The 17,232-nt window shown below is 37.8% G+C and overlaps 1 protein-coding gene across 5 annotated transcripts in view; it reads right to left on the reverse strand.

Annotated features, from left to right (window-relative positions):
• The window catches only part of USP47 (ubiquitin specific peptidase 47), a 52,066-nt gene that overhangs the window by 23,259 nt on the left and 11,575 nt on the right, over positions 1-17,232 (reverse strand). For 2 of the 5 annotated variants that reach the window (XM_072929487.1, XM_030273451.4), the window contains exons 2-9: positions 13,683-13,742; positions 10,390-10,593; positions 9,408-9,524; positions 8,160-8,298; positions 6,517-6,613; positions 5,899-6,044; positions 5,001-5,080; positions 4,064-4,213 (exon numbers count right to left, since the gene is read on the reverse strand). In XM_072929487.1, the coding sequence (XP_072785588.1) occupies positions 4,064-4,213; positions 5,001-5,080; positions 5,899-6,044; positions 6,517-6,613; positions 8,160-8,298; positions 9,408-9,524; positions 10,390-10,593; positions 13,683-13,742 (993 nt within the window). The remainder of the gene's footprint in view (positions 1-4,063; positions 4,214-5,000; positions 5,081-5,898; positions 6,045-6,516; positions 6,614-8,159; positions 8,299-9,407; positions 9,525-10,389; positions 10,594-13,682; positions 13,743-17,232) is intronic. The other 3 variants (XM_030273452.4, XM_030273456.4, XM_030273455.4) reach the window with 3 other exon arrangements.

Genomic DNA, 17,232 nt, shown 5'->3' on the forward strand with positions numbered 1-17,232 from the left:
TTCAAGTGTAAGAAAAAAGTTTCAGCTCATGTATCAGCATGAATATAAATGGGAATATATGGAGGATAGGACAAAAAATATTATGTAATGCTTATGTAGACTCATGTGATGTGCAATTTAACAAGGAAACACCCTACAAATTTTTACATAATGCAAGAAGTGATGATGCTTTAGACTCTTGAGAAGGCAATGAAGCATTATTACATCACTCTTGAGGTTTCACTGCTTAGCACACATAGTGAGCTGTGCTTTGAAAGGCCTGACTGAAGCTTTTGGGACCTCCATTACTTCTGAGATATATAGATAGCCATGTATTTTTCAATCCTTGGATAACGACCATTGCTGTTCCCCAGGCTGACTCTCTTGCCTCTTACATAATCTTTACATGAAACTTAGGAGGTTTCTTAATACAATTCCTATTCTAGTGTAGTTCACTGCCCTCTGCTCTGACAGTTTAGTTAGCAAAACCAGAGACACAGCTGCCAAGCTGCATAGCCTATCACAGCACAACCCCCCTGCCCTGGAGCGCCACCAGAAGCCAGTGTCACCTTAGGAGTTACCTCCAAAGTGGCAGCTGTTATCTACCCTTGGAGTTACTGAGCATTTCCAAAATCCCCTACACACACACTTCAAAATAAAGCCTATGTGATCAAGCTACAGATTAGGATGACAAAAGCTATTTGAACTTCTTTCTAGTTCAAAGAATCAAAAGAACAGTACAGGCTAACAGAAATTTCTGGAGATCATCTGATCCTAATCCATTGCTCAAATCCAGTCAAACTTTATGCATATTGCTCAGAGCCTTGTCCAGCCAAGTTCTGAGTGTATTCAGTTTTTAATATTCTGAAATTTCTATCACGTAGCACAGTAAAATGCTGAAACAATTCCACCTAATTATTGCCTGGCTTAAGAGAGGCACTGCAGAGAATTTTCCCCTCCATAATAATGCATTATGATCTAGACAGTAGTTTGACAATGCTGTACTGCAAGCATTTGTAAATGTGTAAATTTCTAAAACCTATGAGTAGGAGCAGTAGGACCTTTACGAAACCTTACACAACAAATGGCATTTAGGTAAAACTGCTGTTGGAAAAAGCTAGAAACTAACTGCCATCTCAGGTTTTCAGAGCTCATCAGATTTCCTGTGTTCAAAGACTATGTTCAATGAAAAATACAAGACCTCGTTGTTACTGATCTAGCCTTAAAAACAAAAAGGAATTATCACATCATCCATATTCTGCCTTCAACAGTTTGGCAAGGACATCACAAAGTAAGTTCACATGAAGTTCAAACTGCCCTAAGATTGCCTCAAATTTCTGCCCTAAGAAGGACTACTTGTACTTACACTCTCAAAAGAAAAGCTATGGTACAAAAGATCTTTAAAACTAACAATACTTAACAAAACACAACTGCATTTGCTCCACCTCCAGAATACTTGGATTATTACTAGTTTTCTGGTATTATGAATCAACTGTAACTGTTTTAGTAGCATAATTTCAGCATCACTGATAGTTCCCAGTTGTGTCTTTCTCTCCACTGTTCATCCTGCAAAATATTTTTTTTTTTACTACAAAATATTTCAGCTTATGCCTAGTGCTGTTAAATTCAGGCATCTATACAAAAGATGCGAGTACCTACAAAAATCAGAATGTGAGTTGCTGGCTCCTGTTTGCCTCCCTGAAATAAGCCAAATGTTTTTACGCCTGGATTTCTACTGACCTCAAGAAAGCCTGATTCAGAGGTTTTTTGACACCTTACCCTTAAACAATGCAGATTATGTAAGTGTTTTTTCAGAAATCATCTTGAGTCACACACTGACAACATCTCAATGCCCCAGAGCTGCCCTAGTGAGCTTGTAGCAATGCTACATGGAGTTGGGGGATAGAGTAGGGAATCAGAAGAATTCCAAATGCAAACCTTAAGACCATATTGAAGAATTTCAGAATTGGTTCATAGTAGGAAATAAAGAAAGCATGACATTACCCTTCCCAGTTCTTCAATGTCCCCGTGTATTGAGAAATTATACACATATAAATTAATGCAACATTTCAAGTACCTGCATTTCTTTGGTAATACACCATGACAAACAGTGGGATAACACTCTTTAAATGGCATTCTACAGATTAACCTTATTCAAGGCTCATCCATCCATTCTCTCTTATTCAAAAGTAATGGAAAATCACTTACCTCTAACTAGAGTTCTTTGAAGGTAGTATCCTCCTTAGATCCCCTATCTTGGGTTGTGTCGCCTGCTGCAAGTTCCCTCAGGAGCTGACTAGCAAGGTCTAAAAAGTTTTACATTCCCTTCCATAAGCCCTATTAGCGCATGTGTGAAGTTTTTGATCTCTCAGACCCTTTTACCTACACCTACTAAATCACATAAACTATGGATCAATGGAGGATACTACCTTCAGAGAATTCCATTTAGAAACAGGCGATTTTTCCCTTCTCCAAAAGCAAGTATCCTCCATATCTCCCCACTGCTGAAGACTACAGAACTAAAAATTACATCTGCTATTGATCATACATATGCAGGGAGGAGAATCAACTGAATGTATTCAGAATAGGAATTGAAAAAGCTCAAAAATTGAAGTACCAATGCAAGTTGCAACCATGTAAGTTTGTGTAACAAAAATCTTAAAACTACTTTCCTCAATGTAGTAAATGCAGTAAATGCTGACTGAAAAGAAAAATATCATATACTAACAAAAGTAATCTGATCTTTAAGTCCTCATTCATTTAAGTTTTCTGTTTTTACTAATAGACAAAGTCTTTTTTTAGCATTACACTATAGACTTGTCCACTAAAGAAAAAAGCTTTCCATTTGAGACAAAAAATGCATTGATAAATGCAGAATTAAACTACATGAACTGAATAGTTTTCATTACTTTTAATAGATAATAAAAATCTAATTATTCAATAAAAATTATTGAATAAAATTTAGTTCAGGAAATACTGCTAGAAATTAGAGTTAAAGGTTAAAAGGGAAGCTATCTGTATAAAATATCAATCTGTAATAAGACAGCTTCAATTAGCTGGACAGTTCCAGAAAATTTTCATTCAATCTTAAAAAGAATTCGAAGGACGTTACTAACATGAATTCTTTTTCCAAGATCAATGTCCCTCACCTTTACTACTTCTCAAGATTGGTATTTAAAGTTTCAAAGTATGAAGTACTTTGAAGCTATACTGCAGTTAAGTTAATTCTACCAATTCTTAACAGAATTACTGTTAAGAATTATGGACCACTAGTGCTTTAACAATATTGCCACCACACTAAATACAGAAGGAAAAATACTTAATGTTTAATAAACAAGCCAATTACACAAGTGTTTGTTTAAAACAACCTTTACTGAAAGCCTCATTTGATTTATTCTTATTCTTTCTCACAACTCCATTCATAATGTACTATGGAATTTCAGTTTGTATTTTTTTTGCTTTTAATTTAAGCAATAATTATGCTTGCCAGCATCAGTAAAGCTGGAGCAAAAGAGACTACAAACTTTGATGCAGAACAGGATTTTTGAATCATCATCAAACTGCTTATTAAAAGGATATGGTATCTAAAAAGTGATCTTTAGCACAGTACAGTAACAACATGGCAATTAAAGTAAAAATTTTATATCAATGTTCTGTTCTTTCACTAACACTTTCAATAAGGCTATGAAAATTTAGCAATGTGCCAGTAAAAAAAACAACCCAAATAAAACTTTGTGATGTCATAAGAATCTCTCAAGTAAATGCTGAAGATTTTATCAGGAAGAAAATAACTGATTACTGCAGCCCTAAGGCAATAAAGTTGCATTTCCCCTCCCCTTATACATGCACCAGTAGGACTCATTGAAGGGCAAAAGAAAAAAAAACCAAAACAAAAAATAAACCAAAAAGCCAAAAAAAAAAAAGAAAAATCTTCTAGAACTTGCTAGCTGGTTGACTGCACAAAGACGAACACCCCAAGATGGAGTATCTAGGATGATACTTACCAGGGAACCAATTCTACCACTGGGGCATTATGTATTCTATGTGTGTATGGATGCACTATTAGGACCATAATAGTACACACCACGCTAGCAAACGCCTGGCTGGAGCCATAGGGCCGGATGACCAGAGGGATATCCAGGTACGTGTCAATTCTCCAGCCTTCATAGCCACACTCCAGGCACCTCACATAGTCCTTCAGCTTGCCTTGGTACAGTTGATTTATAAGATCAGCCTGAAACAAACAATTGCAGCAACAGGGATTTAAAAAAAATGACCAATACCCCGTTTCTTTGGTTTTACAAGAAAATACCTTTTTGTCAATTAAGTCTTAATTGCATGGCTACACATTTAAAATACCATTCCCCAGCAGGACATCCATCCCCTGACTTCTTACTTTCCCCTGCCCAAAACATGTATCAAACATGCTTCTCAAATCATGTTACATAAGTTTCAGTGTCCTTTACAGACATGTCTCAAGTGACTACAAAAGCACCAAATTGAATTTTAAAATGAGCCTGATCTTGCAGACATTGTTAACAGACTGACCCTGCAGTCCTTTCCTGTGTTTCCAGAGACAATTTACCAATTACTCCTATTTACCAAAACTAGCCTGCAAGAAGGTGGCCATTTATCAGAATGTATCCTGTGCCAGGAATATATTCTTAACTTTCTCCTGCCTTAAGAAGGGAGAGCTTGAGCTTCAAGAGGCCACAACAAAGCCTAATAAATACTGACAGCAAGGAAGCTATTGTGCAAGTTACACAATCACCTTCTGTGTTTCAAATAAAGACTGAGTACAATATTTCAGAGTGCAGAATATTCCACTTTTAACTGGGGAAAGAAAACAGATGCAACACACTCTTAAAAGTCATACATCACAGTAGCTTAACTATCGCATCAAACCAGAAAACTGGAAGCTGGTATATAAAATTTAGTAAATGATTTTTACAATCATCAGAAAACCCAACAAATGTCCACAGTACTACACCACTGAATGAAGTTAGTTTTTCCAAACTTACCTGCTCTGTTTGCTTCCATTTCTGCTCCAAAGCATCAAACATGACTCTACAAAGCTCCTGCACATCATGCTGCTGCCATGCTGTTAAAAATTGAAGTTATTATTAATTAAAACAGGAGATGTTATAAGTCCCAATACTGACTGTAGCCTGAGAATGCTTCCTAAAAACTAATCGTTGGTTCAAGTGTGTACCTACACTACTACCTATTCACTACTGGGCCAGTGTTCAATTCCACAGGCAGCTGCCTCTCAGTGTAAGCCAGAAAAATAAGCATCCAGCTTGCTCACTGTGTTTATACATAAACAAGAACTGTGTACACAAGCAAGAATATATGAAAAATACAGAACAGCTAATGTGCTCTGGTATAAAACAAACTGCTTCTGATTTCTGTCCCACTTTGCACTGATTCTCCAAAATCCAACTTCCAACTTCTCATCACCATGTGCTAATGGAAAAATCAACAGGTTATGGGCAAAATTACACCACACAAGTGTAAAAAAGACATGCACAGTGCTTGATTTGAAGTAGGCAATAATATGGGTAATACCATAAATGCAACGTGGGCATTTGACATTTGTGATTCAAAACAGAAGCAAGTTTCCTATAAAGAATTATTTTCAGAAACAACTAATATGTGTAATGACTCATGTCATTATTTTTGTTTAATTACAAAAACATAATGCTTTTTACTTTAACAGCCTAAAACTCACAGATACCATTTCTTTAACAATCAAACACACCGCACAACAAAGTATCCATGTGGGCTGTTTTGCTTCCATTGAATAAGTCGATTCTATTAATTATTCTTAATTCTGGTATTTTCCCCCATGAACAGCAGTTTAGTCTCTAGCAGGCAGCAGCTGAAGCAAACTACAGCAGTTTAACAGCTGCACATTACCTTCGCTACTGTCCCAGCCAAAACTCCGTGTAACGTCTGTCGTTTCAATTGCCCTTTTTTTGCTGGTCTGCAGTAAAACAAACAGTCTTTGAAGCTGGTAGGGGATACTCCTCTCAGGATCCTCTTCAGATTCCTCAAATTCCCACCTATTTGGAACACAAAATATTTGACAAATAAAACTGCTTTGAAAACATTACTCAAAAAGGCATTAAATCAACATTTACTACATTTCAGGTCTGCCATGTCACAGGTTAACTGCAGCTCTGTTTCTTGGGAGAAGTCAAATGCAGTTGCTTTCCATTTCTGCAGTAAATGGCAATGATACTCTTCAAATGTTTAAACATAAAACCAAAAATTTTGAAGACATGAACTGCACTTAGCATCAAATTTAACTTTCAGTTTGATGTTTTCAAGATTCTTTAAAAAGCGTCCATGCCACAACCAGCAACATATTTTACTGAACAGCTGAAGCTTTTAAGCAGATATAATTTATAAGCTTGGCTTCCATTATGATTTCCAGTGCCCAAAAAAGGAAATTTTAACAGGTGAAATTCCAAAGGGTCTCCTACCAATATGAACCAGCACAAATTTAAGAAGTTTTTGATTCCATATACTCACTTATACAATGCATTTCTAAATTCAGGAGTCATGAAAAGTGTTTGCAGAAGGCTGTTCAAGTAGCAAGTCATTGCTTGATTTACCAGCCCCACATAACCTAAAAATATGAGAATAATGAGATGGCAATAATGCAAAAAGAAGGCACATTAATTCAAGACTTAAAACACTTTACAAAAGATAATTCTGTGATAGTGTTTAAGAACTGCATTTGTCTGTTGTTATTTATTGTTATTTACACTATAAATTACATAGTTAAAATGTTTTATTTTCTGAGAGCAACGGAAAATAACAGTTTATATAACAAAAATAATTCTCCTGAATGACATGAAACTGGTTTTCTGATCACATTAAAAAGCAGTATTTAATGCTGAATACTACACTAACGAGGATGTAGGTAACTATAAATAATAGCAGATTTAAATATTTTACAGAATAAACAAGAATTTTCTAAGAAACAATTGTGTATCAGCTTGCTTACTGCTTTATGTCTGCTAAAAGTCTCCTAGTAATAATGTTCCTATAATTTTTATCTGCACTGATTTTATTATTGTTTTCAAATCAGAAATAAAAAAAAAAAAAATAAATCCCAAGTGTTCACACAACACTACTATTGTAAACCCTTCCCCCTTAAATAACTAATTAAAAAACTAATTGAACTACTAAAACACTGTCATTTTTACTAGCAAAAAATGAAATTATTTACCTATATTAATCTAAGCTGCAATTTTAAGATTTTGTCCAAAGTATAAAATATTAGCAACAACTGATAAGCAAGGAGCATATACTGAAGCATCGTGTAATCAAGGAATTAAAAATGCCTGTTTATACTCCAAAAAGTATTGAAAAAAATAATCTCAGTACCATACAAGTAATGAAAAGGCAGCTCCATCACAGACAGGCATTTTCTGTGAAGACACTGAATTAGAACATTTGTGCTTTATTTATTACTCTATACTATATAAATCATCTTGTCAGTTTTATTAAATGAAAAAAAAAAGGTAGCTAAACTTCCTTATTTGCCAAAAAGCCTTAGGCAGGTAGGAGAAGAGAAGCAGTGCAACACGAGTGTCACCTTTGCAGCTGCTCAGTACCTGTCCTCTCCTGGCAGCTGTAATCTGCTGTCCCTCCTGCCCTGCTGAGCAGCCCCCCAGAACCCCGGGCCTCCCCTCCCCTGCTGGCTGGGGGATGCAGGAGGAGCCTCTTGGGGAATCCTCCCCCAGGCAAAGCAAACTGCAGCCCCTGGCAGGAATTCCTAGGCTAAGCAGAGATGTGGTAGAAGCCCCTCCAGTAACAGGGTGACCAATCTTCCTTCAGCTGAGAGTGAACACAGCTGGAGCTGGGCACTCTGCTGATCCAACCCTGCCTACGAACTAGGCACGAGCAGCACACCAACACTGCAAAGAAGGACCCTGACAGAGTCAGAATTACCCTGTCCCAGATAAGGAAAGCATAGAACACAGTTCTTCCATTTCTAACGTGATGGGAGAATATAATTAAAAAACATAAATAAAAAATACAGCAGTGATGTGGGTATTTTTAAAATAAATTGCAATTTATTAAAAAAAATCCTGAGGTGCTGCTATGTGAAAATGTGCTAAAATAATTACAAACTCACATTGCCTTTACAAGACAGAACAAAATACCTGTTTCTGATTTGCTCAGGACTGAAGAATAAGAATAGTTTTGACTGACATAGTCATGGGTACATCCAATGGAGCCTTCTCTTGGAAGGGGACCTATAAATCTCTCCTGTGCACCATCCTCTGTTGTACCTGACTCCTCCTGGAAACACAAACACACTCATCACATGCACAAGTTAGACAACACATTTTTACTGAAGTACCTATGAGATTTACTTTTCTCTCATGGCTAAGAAACCAATTTTCCTAGGCACATCACACAATTTTTTCAACATTGCAGATACACAGTGTAACTTCAGTTCTGCCCTCCAAATTCTCAAGCCCTTGACACATTGCTCTTAGCATTGGCAGAAGGACAGGTCCTCTGAAACACTGCACATCCAAATACACTATTACAATGTACACAACAAGCAAGTTGGCAATTTAGCATCTCCTATGCCTCAAGTTTTCTGCACCACAATACAGAGTAAGATTTTTTCCAGACATACAAATTTCACTCCATTACTCTTCCAGAACCATTATTAAATTCTGATCTTGAGCACAATTATTTACACACGGGTTTTTTTCCCCTTTTTCATGTAATTAAACTCCCCAACAAAGGCTAAGTAAGCCAGCATTAGGATGATGCAAGAGCTAAGTAATAAAACTTAATATATCACTAGCCTACCCAATCTTTGATTTGAGTATATTGCATCATGTATTTGAGAAACAGAAAATTTCAACGTATTTGTTATGGCAAACAGTGGCCTCTAGAAACACTGCCAACTCTTCTTTTATGTTTATTTACTTATTCATTTGTCCATAAACATAAATGTGGAAGCAGCTAACTGCTGTCAATGCAGGGCTGCCATTTCTGAGAATTCTGCCAGAAAGGCCTAACATTGCTTTCAAACACCCAGAGGAAAGGGACTGGATATATGATTAAATATGTATTGTTAAGACTTATCTATGAATGTGTCAAAGATTAATTAATTATATAACCTTAGAAAATTGCTTGCAGCAAACACCACATTAATATTGACAAGCATGAATGGAATGACAGCAAATCATTACTAATGGAATTGGTCCCACTCAGGAGAAATGTGAATATAGATGTAAATATAGTCAAAAGTCTGTTGAGAAGGTTCTCAAAGAAGCTTAGGATGAAATACTCAGCACAGTTTTATTTCATGTTCTCATCTTACACTAGCATTACAAAGAATACACACATCTCCCACAACACTGGCTTATGTAGCTGAGTAAAGATTTTACCTGCATTACATGAGGCTGCTCACCATCCTTGTCTGTCAAATGCAGAAAGTTCTTCTTCCCTGGCTCAAAACCAGCATCAAGAATGGTTTTGTCACTGTTCTGATCTATTGGAGTCTGCTGAAAAAGAGTAAAACAACACAAACAACACTTTTTAGAAACAGATCTATATGCAATTAACAGATTCCATCCAAGTGCATTGCTTTGTATGGTTGCTGACACCATGGTAAGACCTCATGAAAATAATTATCCAGTAAACAAACCACACATCATCAGTACTGAAATAACTTGGGAACAGTTTAAGAAACATTACAGTCTAACATTACAGTTAGTTAATCTATTCAGGAGTCAGATGCCGGTCTGTAAGTTTCTCATGAACATCATCCAGTGTCCTCTATAGCATGCAGACACTTTTTTGGCTTTAAAAGAAGAAAATAAAAATACTTTCAGAAGGCATAAACATGACCTGAAATAAACTAATGTCTATTTCTTAACAAATCTTGGTAAATTATCTAGGTACATCCACATAAATAATATTAACTAAAATCAACAGTGATTTACAATAAAGCATAGGAGTGATATAAATATTTTTTTTAAATATAATATATTCAAATAGGTCTAAGAAACATCAGGACTTGCTAAACAACATGCTGCTGCTGAGAAAAAAACATTTCTCAAACAAGACTACAGGAAATTGAGACTATTTATCATGGATATTATTATTATAAATACATACTGATAACAAAAACTAATATTGCATCTGAATGATCATATTAGTTTTTGTTTAATGATTAAACAGATGTATCATTGAAGTGCACACTTTGAGACTAAAATTCAGCCAAATCAACACAGTGGCATCAGCCTGCTGTGGTGCACCCAGCACAAAACGTTACAGAAATTAAATGGGCATCATGCAACACAGGAAGAGGTTTTCTTTCTGTGAAGTGTTTGCTACCAGAGGAAGCAGAAAGCTCAGCTGCCCTACCGTGTCAGTGACACTGTCTCCATTGCTCCACAGCAAATCAAAAGAGCCATTGACGTAGCCCACTTTGGCAGCCACGTCTTCAAAGAGCCGTTTGAGCGGGGTGGAAGCTGGCAGGTTCAGGGTAACACGCTCATTCACCGTCTTGGAATTCGTGGTGTCCTGTATTATACACAGCACCCTGGGCTCCTCAGCAGCACATTCTGCCTGCAATGACAGCACACAACAATTCAGGAGCAAAAGTAGGAATATTTAGGAGTTTAACTGAAAAATCAAAACAAGACTTAAGCAATAAGATGTAGTATACTTTTAAAATCTAAGGTTCCTAAAACTGGACTTTCTTTTCCAAAGAGAGCATGAGAAAATTAAGAACCTTCCAGTTTTGAAAAATCTATAAAAACAAGCTCCATTTTTATAGAACAAGAAGGAATTTGTACGGGTGTGGGGACAGAGAAACCGCTCACAGAATTTCAGCTAGCAAGTGGAGAGAAGACTGCTTCAAACTCAGAAACAAGACTTCCAAGTCATCACTTCCAGCTCTGACGCAATCATAAATCCTGCTGAGGCAGAATATACCTTTTGTGACTTTCAGGAATGCAGCCCAGAAAACTTGCAAGCTTCCAAGCAACCTTGGAAGCTGACCACTAAACAAAAAGTTTAATAATCAAGCCACCAACTTCCTATTAACTCCATCGCTGTCTGAGTTGCAGGAGATATTCTTCTGCCTGAACAAAGAAAATTATCACTGACAAATGGCTACTGGACAAGGCAAAAAGAGTTTAAACAGAAACTTCAATGTATCTGAAATCAGAACAATAATGATCTTTAAAGAGCGGTAATGGAACAATAATAGAAGTTTCTAGACCCACGTAAGTCAAGAAAAACAGTATTTTTCCAACACTGAAAATGCAGGAAGTCAAACACCTAGGAACAATCAATTAATTATCTTAATTATCCAAAACTGTAGAACAAGAAGGAATAACGGATATTTAAATACACATCTCAGAGGAAAGAATCAGGTAAGTAAAAGGAATTAGTCCTTCAGGGACTCAGCCTTTTCAAGCTCTAACACACAGAAGCATTAGTAATGCATTGTCAGAGTGCCCAAATCTCAGTCCATGGCTAAAGACCACAGCATCCAAAAAGGCAAAAAAACACATGCAGTGCTATCACGATTCTCAGTGGATAAGAACAACAAATGGCAATAATTATGTTCATGCTCAAACTCTCAGCCTAATCACAAGCAGCTTCCTTGAGAATAGAAAACTACAAAGAAGACCTGATAATCCTCAGAATCCACTGTATTTCTACACATCCAGCCTCACAATACAGATAGATGAGCACCACCAAAGTAGTCCAGCCCCTTTTGAGAGCTCTTACATCACCAAACCCTTGGAAAAGGAACACGGATATTCCAGCTGACGCTGCATGCCTTCATTACAGGGGATTGCAAGATCTGCTGGCAGTGTTCACACATGGATAGAATAAAATGTTAGCTGACTGCAGCATCAATTCCTATCAGCATCACAAAAAAGTTGTTAGGAAGGCAAATAAAACCACCCTCGACCCAATCTGACTGACGTTAGTTTGCTTTTGACTGGGATTTTTTTTAAGACTTTGGAGCCAATTTCTTTAGGTTTATCAAATGAAATATCCTGTGTAGAATCTTTCATTAACTGCAGACTCAGAAAGATTCAAAGTGTTATTTGCAGCAAATCTGTAACACTTCATACATTTCATTTTTATGGGAGAATTTTACATCTATGAACTACTTTCCAAGAAGACAAACAAAACTATTCCTGAAACATTAACCACACATTAAGAAGAAAACAGAGTTTGGAAATCAAAGTAATTCTGACATATTACATCCTCACTTTCATCTACAGCACCCACAGAGACACACAGGGCTGTACTTAGGTAGACTAAAATTAAATTTCACCAGTGATTATTTCTCCTGGGCTCTTCCCTTGAAGTTTCCCAGCACAGCATCTTTTTGTTTTGTTTTGGTTTTTTGTTTTTCTTTTCTTTTTTGCTGAAGTCTCTTTCTCTTCCTAACTGTGTGGTTAGGAAAGAGAAGGTAAAGCTTGTTCAGTGGTCTTTTTTTTTTTTTTTTTTTTTTTTTTTTGAGAAGGTGAGCAGCAGCTAAGACCCATCAAACTTGTAAGATCAACCCATATTTATATGCAGGTGCCTCAGCAATGGTATAGGCTTGCTCTGGTTGGGAGCCTGCCCTCCTCTATAGAACACTGCAGGGGGGTTAAGAGGCATTTACTACTATTCATACAAGATCATCTCAGAAAACAGAAGTTAATTTGGATTTAATTATCCCCACACTGGTTTTGTATTGATGCTGTAACTTGATGGACTACTGTGTATAATCATGTTATGAGCAGCTCTCCACTGGAGACTCAATTCCTTGTGCTACTGCCTTTACATAACCAACACTGACTCCCCCCCTCCCTGCGGGAGTTCCCTGTGAAGTCAACTCCTCCCACTCCCACTTTCCCTGGTACCCTGGATGGTGAATCAGTTGTGACTTGCATTAGAATCACTACTGAAAATAATTAGGCACACAGTATCTGAGGGATGGAAATAACATTCAGTGAACAAATTACAGATGATTACAGAAGATTTGCAGATTGGGTTGCTGGATGTTGCACGTCACACAAATCCTCTTTTTCTTGTTCACAGATGCAATTCTGACAGACTGAACTGGTTTAACTCAGGGTCAGTATAGCAAAGGGTATTAAGCTGTCATTCATTTACACTGCCACCACTTCTAGTCGTTAGTAGTATATAGATAAAGCAAAAATATCCTCAGCCCAACTCTACTCATGAAGAACATTCACACACACCAGCTGAAACAGAAGACAACAATGCAACACCTTGTCTGGGGCCACTTTACTACAGAAAAAGTGTGAAAAGCAAGACTGGCCAGTGATAGATCCCTCAGCTATTCTGGCAGGCTGTTATCAAACCAAATTCACAACAGAACTACAGAAATTAATTTAAACCATTACATAATCTATATATTAGGACAGCAAAATAATTCCTTTATTTAATGCAGAGATAGAGCCAAAGCCTCACACACCAGTGTAAAAGCATATCAACACATACTCAATTTGAAGCTACCATTAAGACTGAATTTAATATGTACATCATCTTTGTATCCAAGAACATGCACAGAGTTTAGTGTCAGTGGCTCGTGCTCATGTTAAAATAAATAGAAGCTACAGCATCATGCTGTTACTATGTTTCTTGGTTATCATTTTATAAAGCTGACTTCATCTGTCTACCTGGGAAAACTTCTTCTTCATTTCAGCAAAGATACTCTGTCTGCAACTCCAAAACATATCCTACAGTACATAAAAACAAAATTAACAAGTCATAACGGAGAGTTGTAAATTGACTTTTATTTTATATAAAGTCAGTTTAAGACTATAAAAAATACCATTACTGAGTTTGGAAACACCATTCATAGAATAACTCAAGAAGGAATAGCCTTTTTTAATATTTAAATTATCATAGGAGCAGTGTTACAGACAATGTCAGTTAAGTTGTAATATACAGACTACATCTCATAAAGAAAGAAATGAATGGATAAAAAATGTAAATAACAATTCAAGACATAAGTTCATACTAACACTTTCCTCGATTATCTTTAAAACATGCCACAAACACATGTAAATATTTTACCTCAAATGGTTCAATGGTAGGATTAGCATATAACCCTGTAATTCAGTTCATTAATGTATTTCTAAATTATGAAGCTGTCCAATTTCATATGAAACTGTTGTTTCATGCCTGAATTATTTCCTGTATGGAAGTTTTATTATTATGAGCCCATTCTGAAGTATGCAGCTGAAGGTAGTAAAGAGATGAAGTTACTGATTTTATTCCTACCACTCTTAAAGAAAGTCTGCCCTGGTATCTCTGATGTATCACCAAAAATTCAACAGCAAACAGTAACTGCACAAAACTGTTTTCTGACTAAACACCAAATTAACCAGTTTATGAATCTCAAGTGGTGCACTTTGTATTTCTCCAGAAAGGAAAAACAGGAAATGAGAATGAAGATCCTCATAACATCACTGATCCTCTCCAAATTCCTTCAACTGTGCCCTCAGTAAAGATTATCAAAACAAAAAGCACTGACACGATCTTTACTGACGTGCCCTATTTGCCCCACCAAATGACCTACAAAAATAGCCCAAATTAGACTACTGCATTTAATTTCCCAGCAGGATGACACATAAGGCAAGACTTTTTTCTTCACATACTGAATTGAAGATCCAGTTTGGAAGTTTTAATATGATAAGACTGTGTCTAGCAGTTTCCCTTACACACGGGTCTGTATTTTCAGATTAAAGAGATTTCAGATTTAAATCACACAATTTAAATGTTTTGCTGCCTACTGGTTTTACCCACTCTTAGTCAAAAGCCATATACATTTTGTTAAAATGACCCAACAAACTTCTAATGGAGTTAATGGAGTCCCGGAACCACAAAACTGAAACTGTTGATTTGGAATATTATTATTGTTGTCAAATACATTGCCCTGTGTCAAGGACTTAATTAAGACTTCCAATTTTCCTCCCAGTCAGGGACTCCAAAGAACCCTGACTTCAGCCTGAATTCCTTCTCCCCAGAGACAGGCAAGCTAAGTCTGGTACACACAGGGGCACATGTAATTTTGTAGTATGCTATTTGACTTGGTGCACACAGTGGAGAGTGGAAGGGGAAGACAGGCTCCAGGTATCACCTGCACAGAACTATCTACAGATTGCTTCTTTCATCAAAATATTCCTTTTTATAATATTCTTTGATATTCTTTGATATATTTGATAATATTCTTTTATATCAAGAGCTGGGTTCTCAGCTCTTTTTTTTTTCAGTTAAGGTCTGCTGGAAGATTTTCAAGAGCTACTTCACTACACAAATTCCATGTAATAGATCAAACGAATCAGATTTACAAATTATACTGTTTATATGATGTTCAGAATTCTTAGAAATAATTAAGAGCTTCTCTGACAAGAAAAATCACAAGTCACAGAATCACAAAACCATCAAGGTTGGAAAAGGCTTCCAAGGTCACCAAGTCCAACCTTTAAGTGACCATTACCATGTCAACTAGACCGGCACCAGGCGCCTCATCCAGTTGTTTCATGAACACCTCCAGAGACGGAGACTCCACCCTCCCTGGGCAGCCCTTTCCAATGCTTAACAATCCTTTCTGTTAAGCAATTCCTCCTGATGTCCAACCTGAACATCCCCTGATGCAGCTTCAGGCCGTGTCCTCTCATCCTGTCACCGGTAGCCCGGGAGGAGAGGCCGATCCCCACCTCACCCCATCCTCCTGTCAGGCAGCTTAGAGAGGGGTCAGGTCTCCCCTGAGCCTCCTTTTCTCCAGGCTGAACACCCCCAGCTCCCTCAAGTGCTTCTCACAGGGCTTTTACCCTCCAGAACCTCCCAGCTCCATTGCCCTTCTCAGGTCCTGCTCCAGCCCCTCAATATCCTTCCAGAACCGAGGGGCCCAGACCAGGACACAGCACCTGAGGCGTGGCCTCAGCAGTGCCCAGCACAGGGGCACGGCCCTGCCCTGGTCCTGCTGGCCACACTATTGCTGATACACGCAAGGATATCATGGGCCTCCTTGGCCACTTTCAGCTGCTGTCAATCAGCATCCCCAGGTCCTTCTCCACTGGGCCCATTCCACCCAGTCTCCCCAAAGCCTGTAGCAAAGCATAGGGTTGTGACCCAAGTGCAGGACATGGGACCTGGCCTTGGATGGGTCCATCTCTCAAATGCAGCCTTCTCTACTTTTTATTTAATTGTTTACTCAAACACTCCAAATAATCTTTATAATAACCACTAGTGCAATTCTACATTTTATAAAAAAGCTCCCCTCAGCATGCAAACATATTTAAGGTACAATTTAAGAGACCAAAGATCTTCTATACAGTTGCTTAATTTTACCTGATAAAAGTTACTCTGGAATGTGCCAAGCCAATTGCTTATTACACCCACAAAATCAATAGGCAATTAACTGCATAGTTCAAGGCCTTCAAATTAACATACAAAGGCAAGTGCACAAACACCTTAATGTCTTTTCCTCATAAGAAGTAAGAGCAACTACTCAGGTAGCAAGCACATCTATCCAGTACTTGAGAGATGCCCTTGAAGCTCCATGCTCACAGCTCCATGCTGCTACTTTGCCAAGGTGTGACACAGCACACCAGTGGCTTACGAAAACAACTCACAGACCCTCAACTGCATAAGCACCTAAAAGGCAAATGCAGACTGTTAATTAAGGCTATAATTCACAAAATCATGCTACGATTATTTTAGCACAGAAGTTTTCTCAGGCTAATATTTTGGACAACAAATATTTGAAATTGTAATTTCAACTGTTAACTGTAATTTTTTTAAAAAAATTGAAACACTGACACTTTCATCCCAAGTCACTCCATCTTCCTGAGAGAGGGAATCTCACAGGATGGAGAGCATCCTCAGCAACTCTGCTGCTGACAATAAACTGCGTGGTGCTATCAACATGTTGCATGGGGAAGATGCCACCCTAGGGACACTGACAGCTTGAGAGGTGGAGCTCTGTGACCCTGATGAAGTTCAACAGAGCAAAGTGCAAGGTCCTACACCTGAGTTGGGACAATGCCAAACACACCTAGAAGCTGTGCAGAGAAGTGATTGAGAGCAGCCCTGAGGAGAAGGACTTGGGGGTGATGGCTGATGAAAAACTTAGCATGAGCCAGCAGTGCATGCCAGCAGCCATAAACATCAAATGGAGTGTGACCAGCAGGTCAGGGATGGGGAACCTCCCCCTCCACT

The sequence above is a fragment of the Taeniopygia guttata genome, chromosome 5, assembly GCF_048771995.1.
Source record: "Taeniopygia guttata chromosome 5, bTaeGut7.mat, whole genome shotgun sequence".
Lineage (NCBI taxonomy): Eukaryota > Metazoa > Chordata > Aves > Passeriformes > Estrildidae > Taeniopygia > Taeniopygia guttata.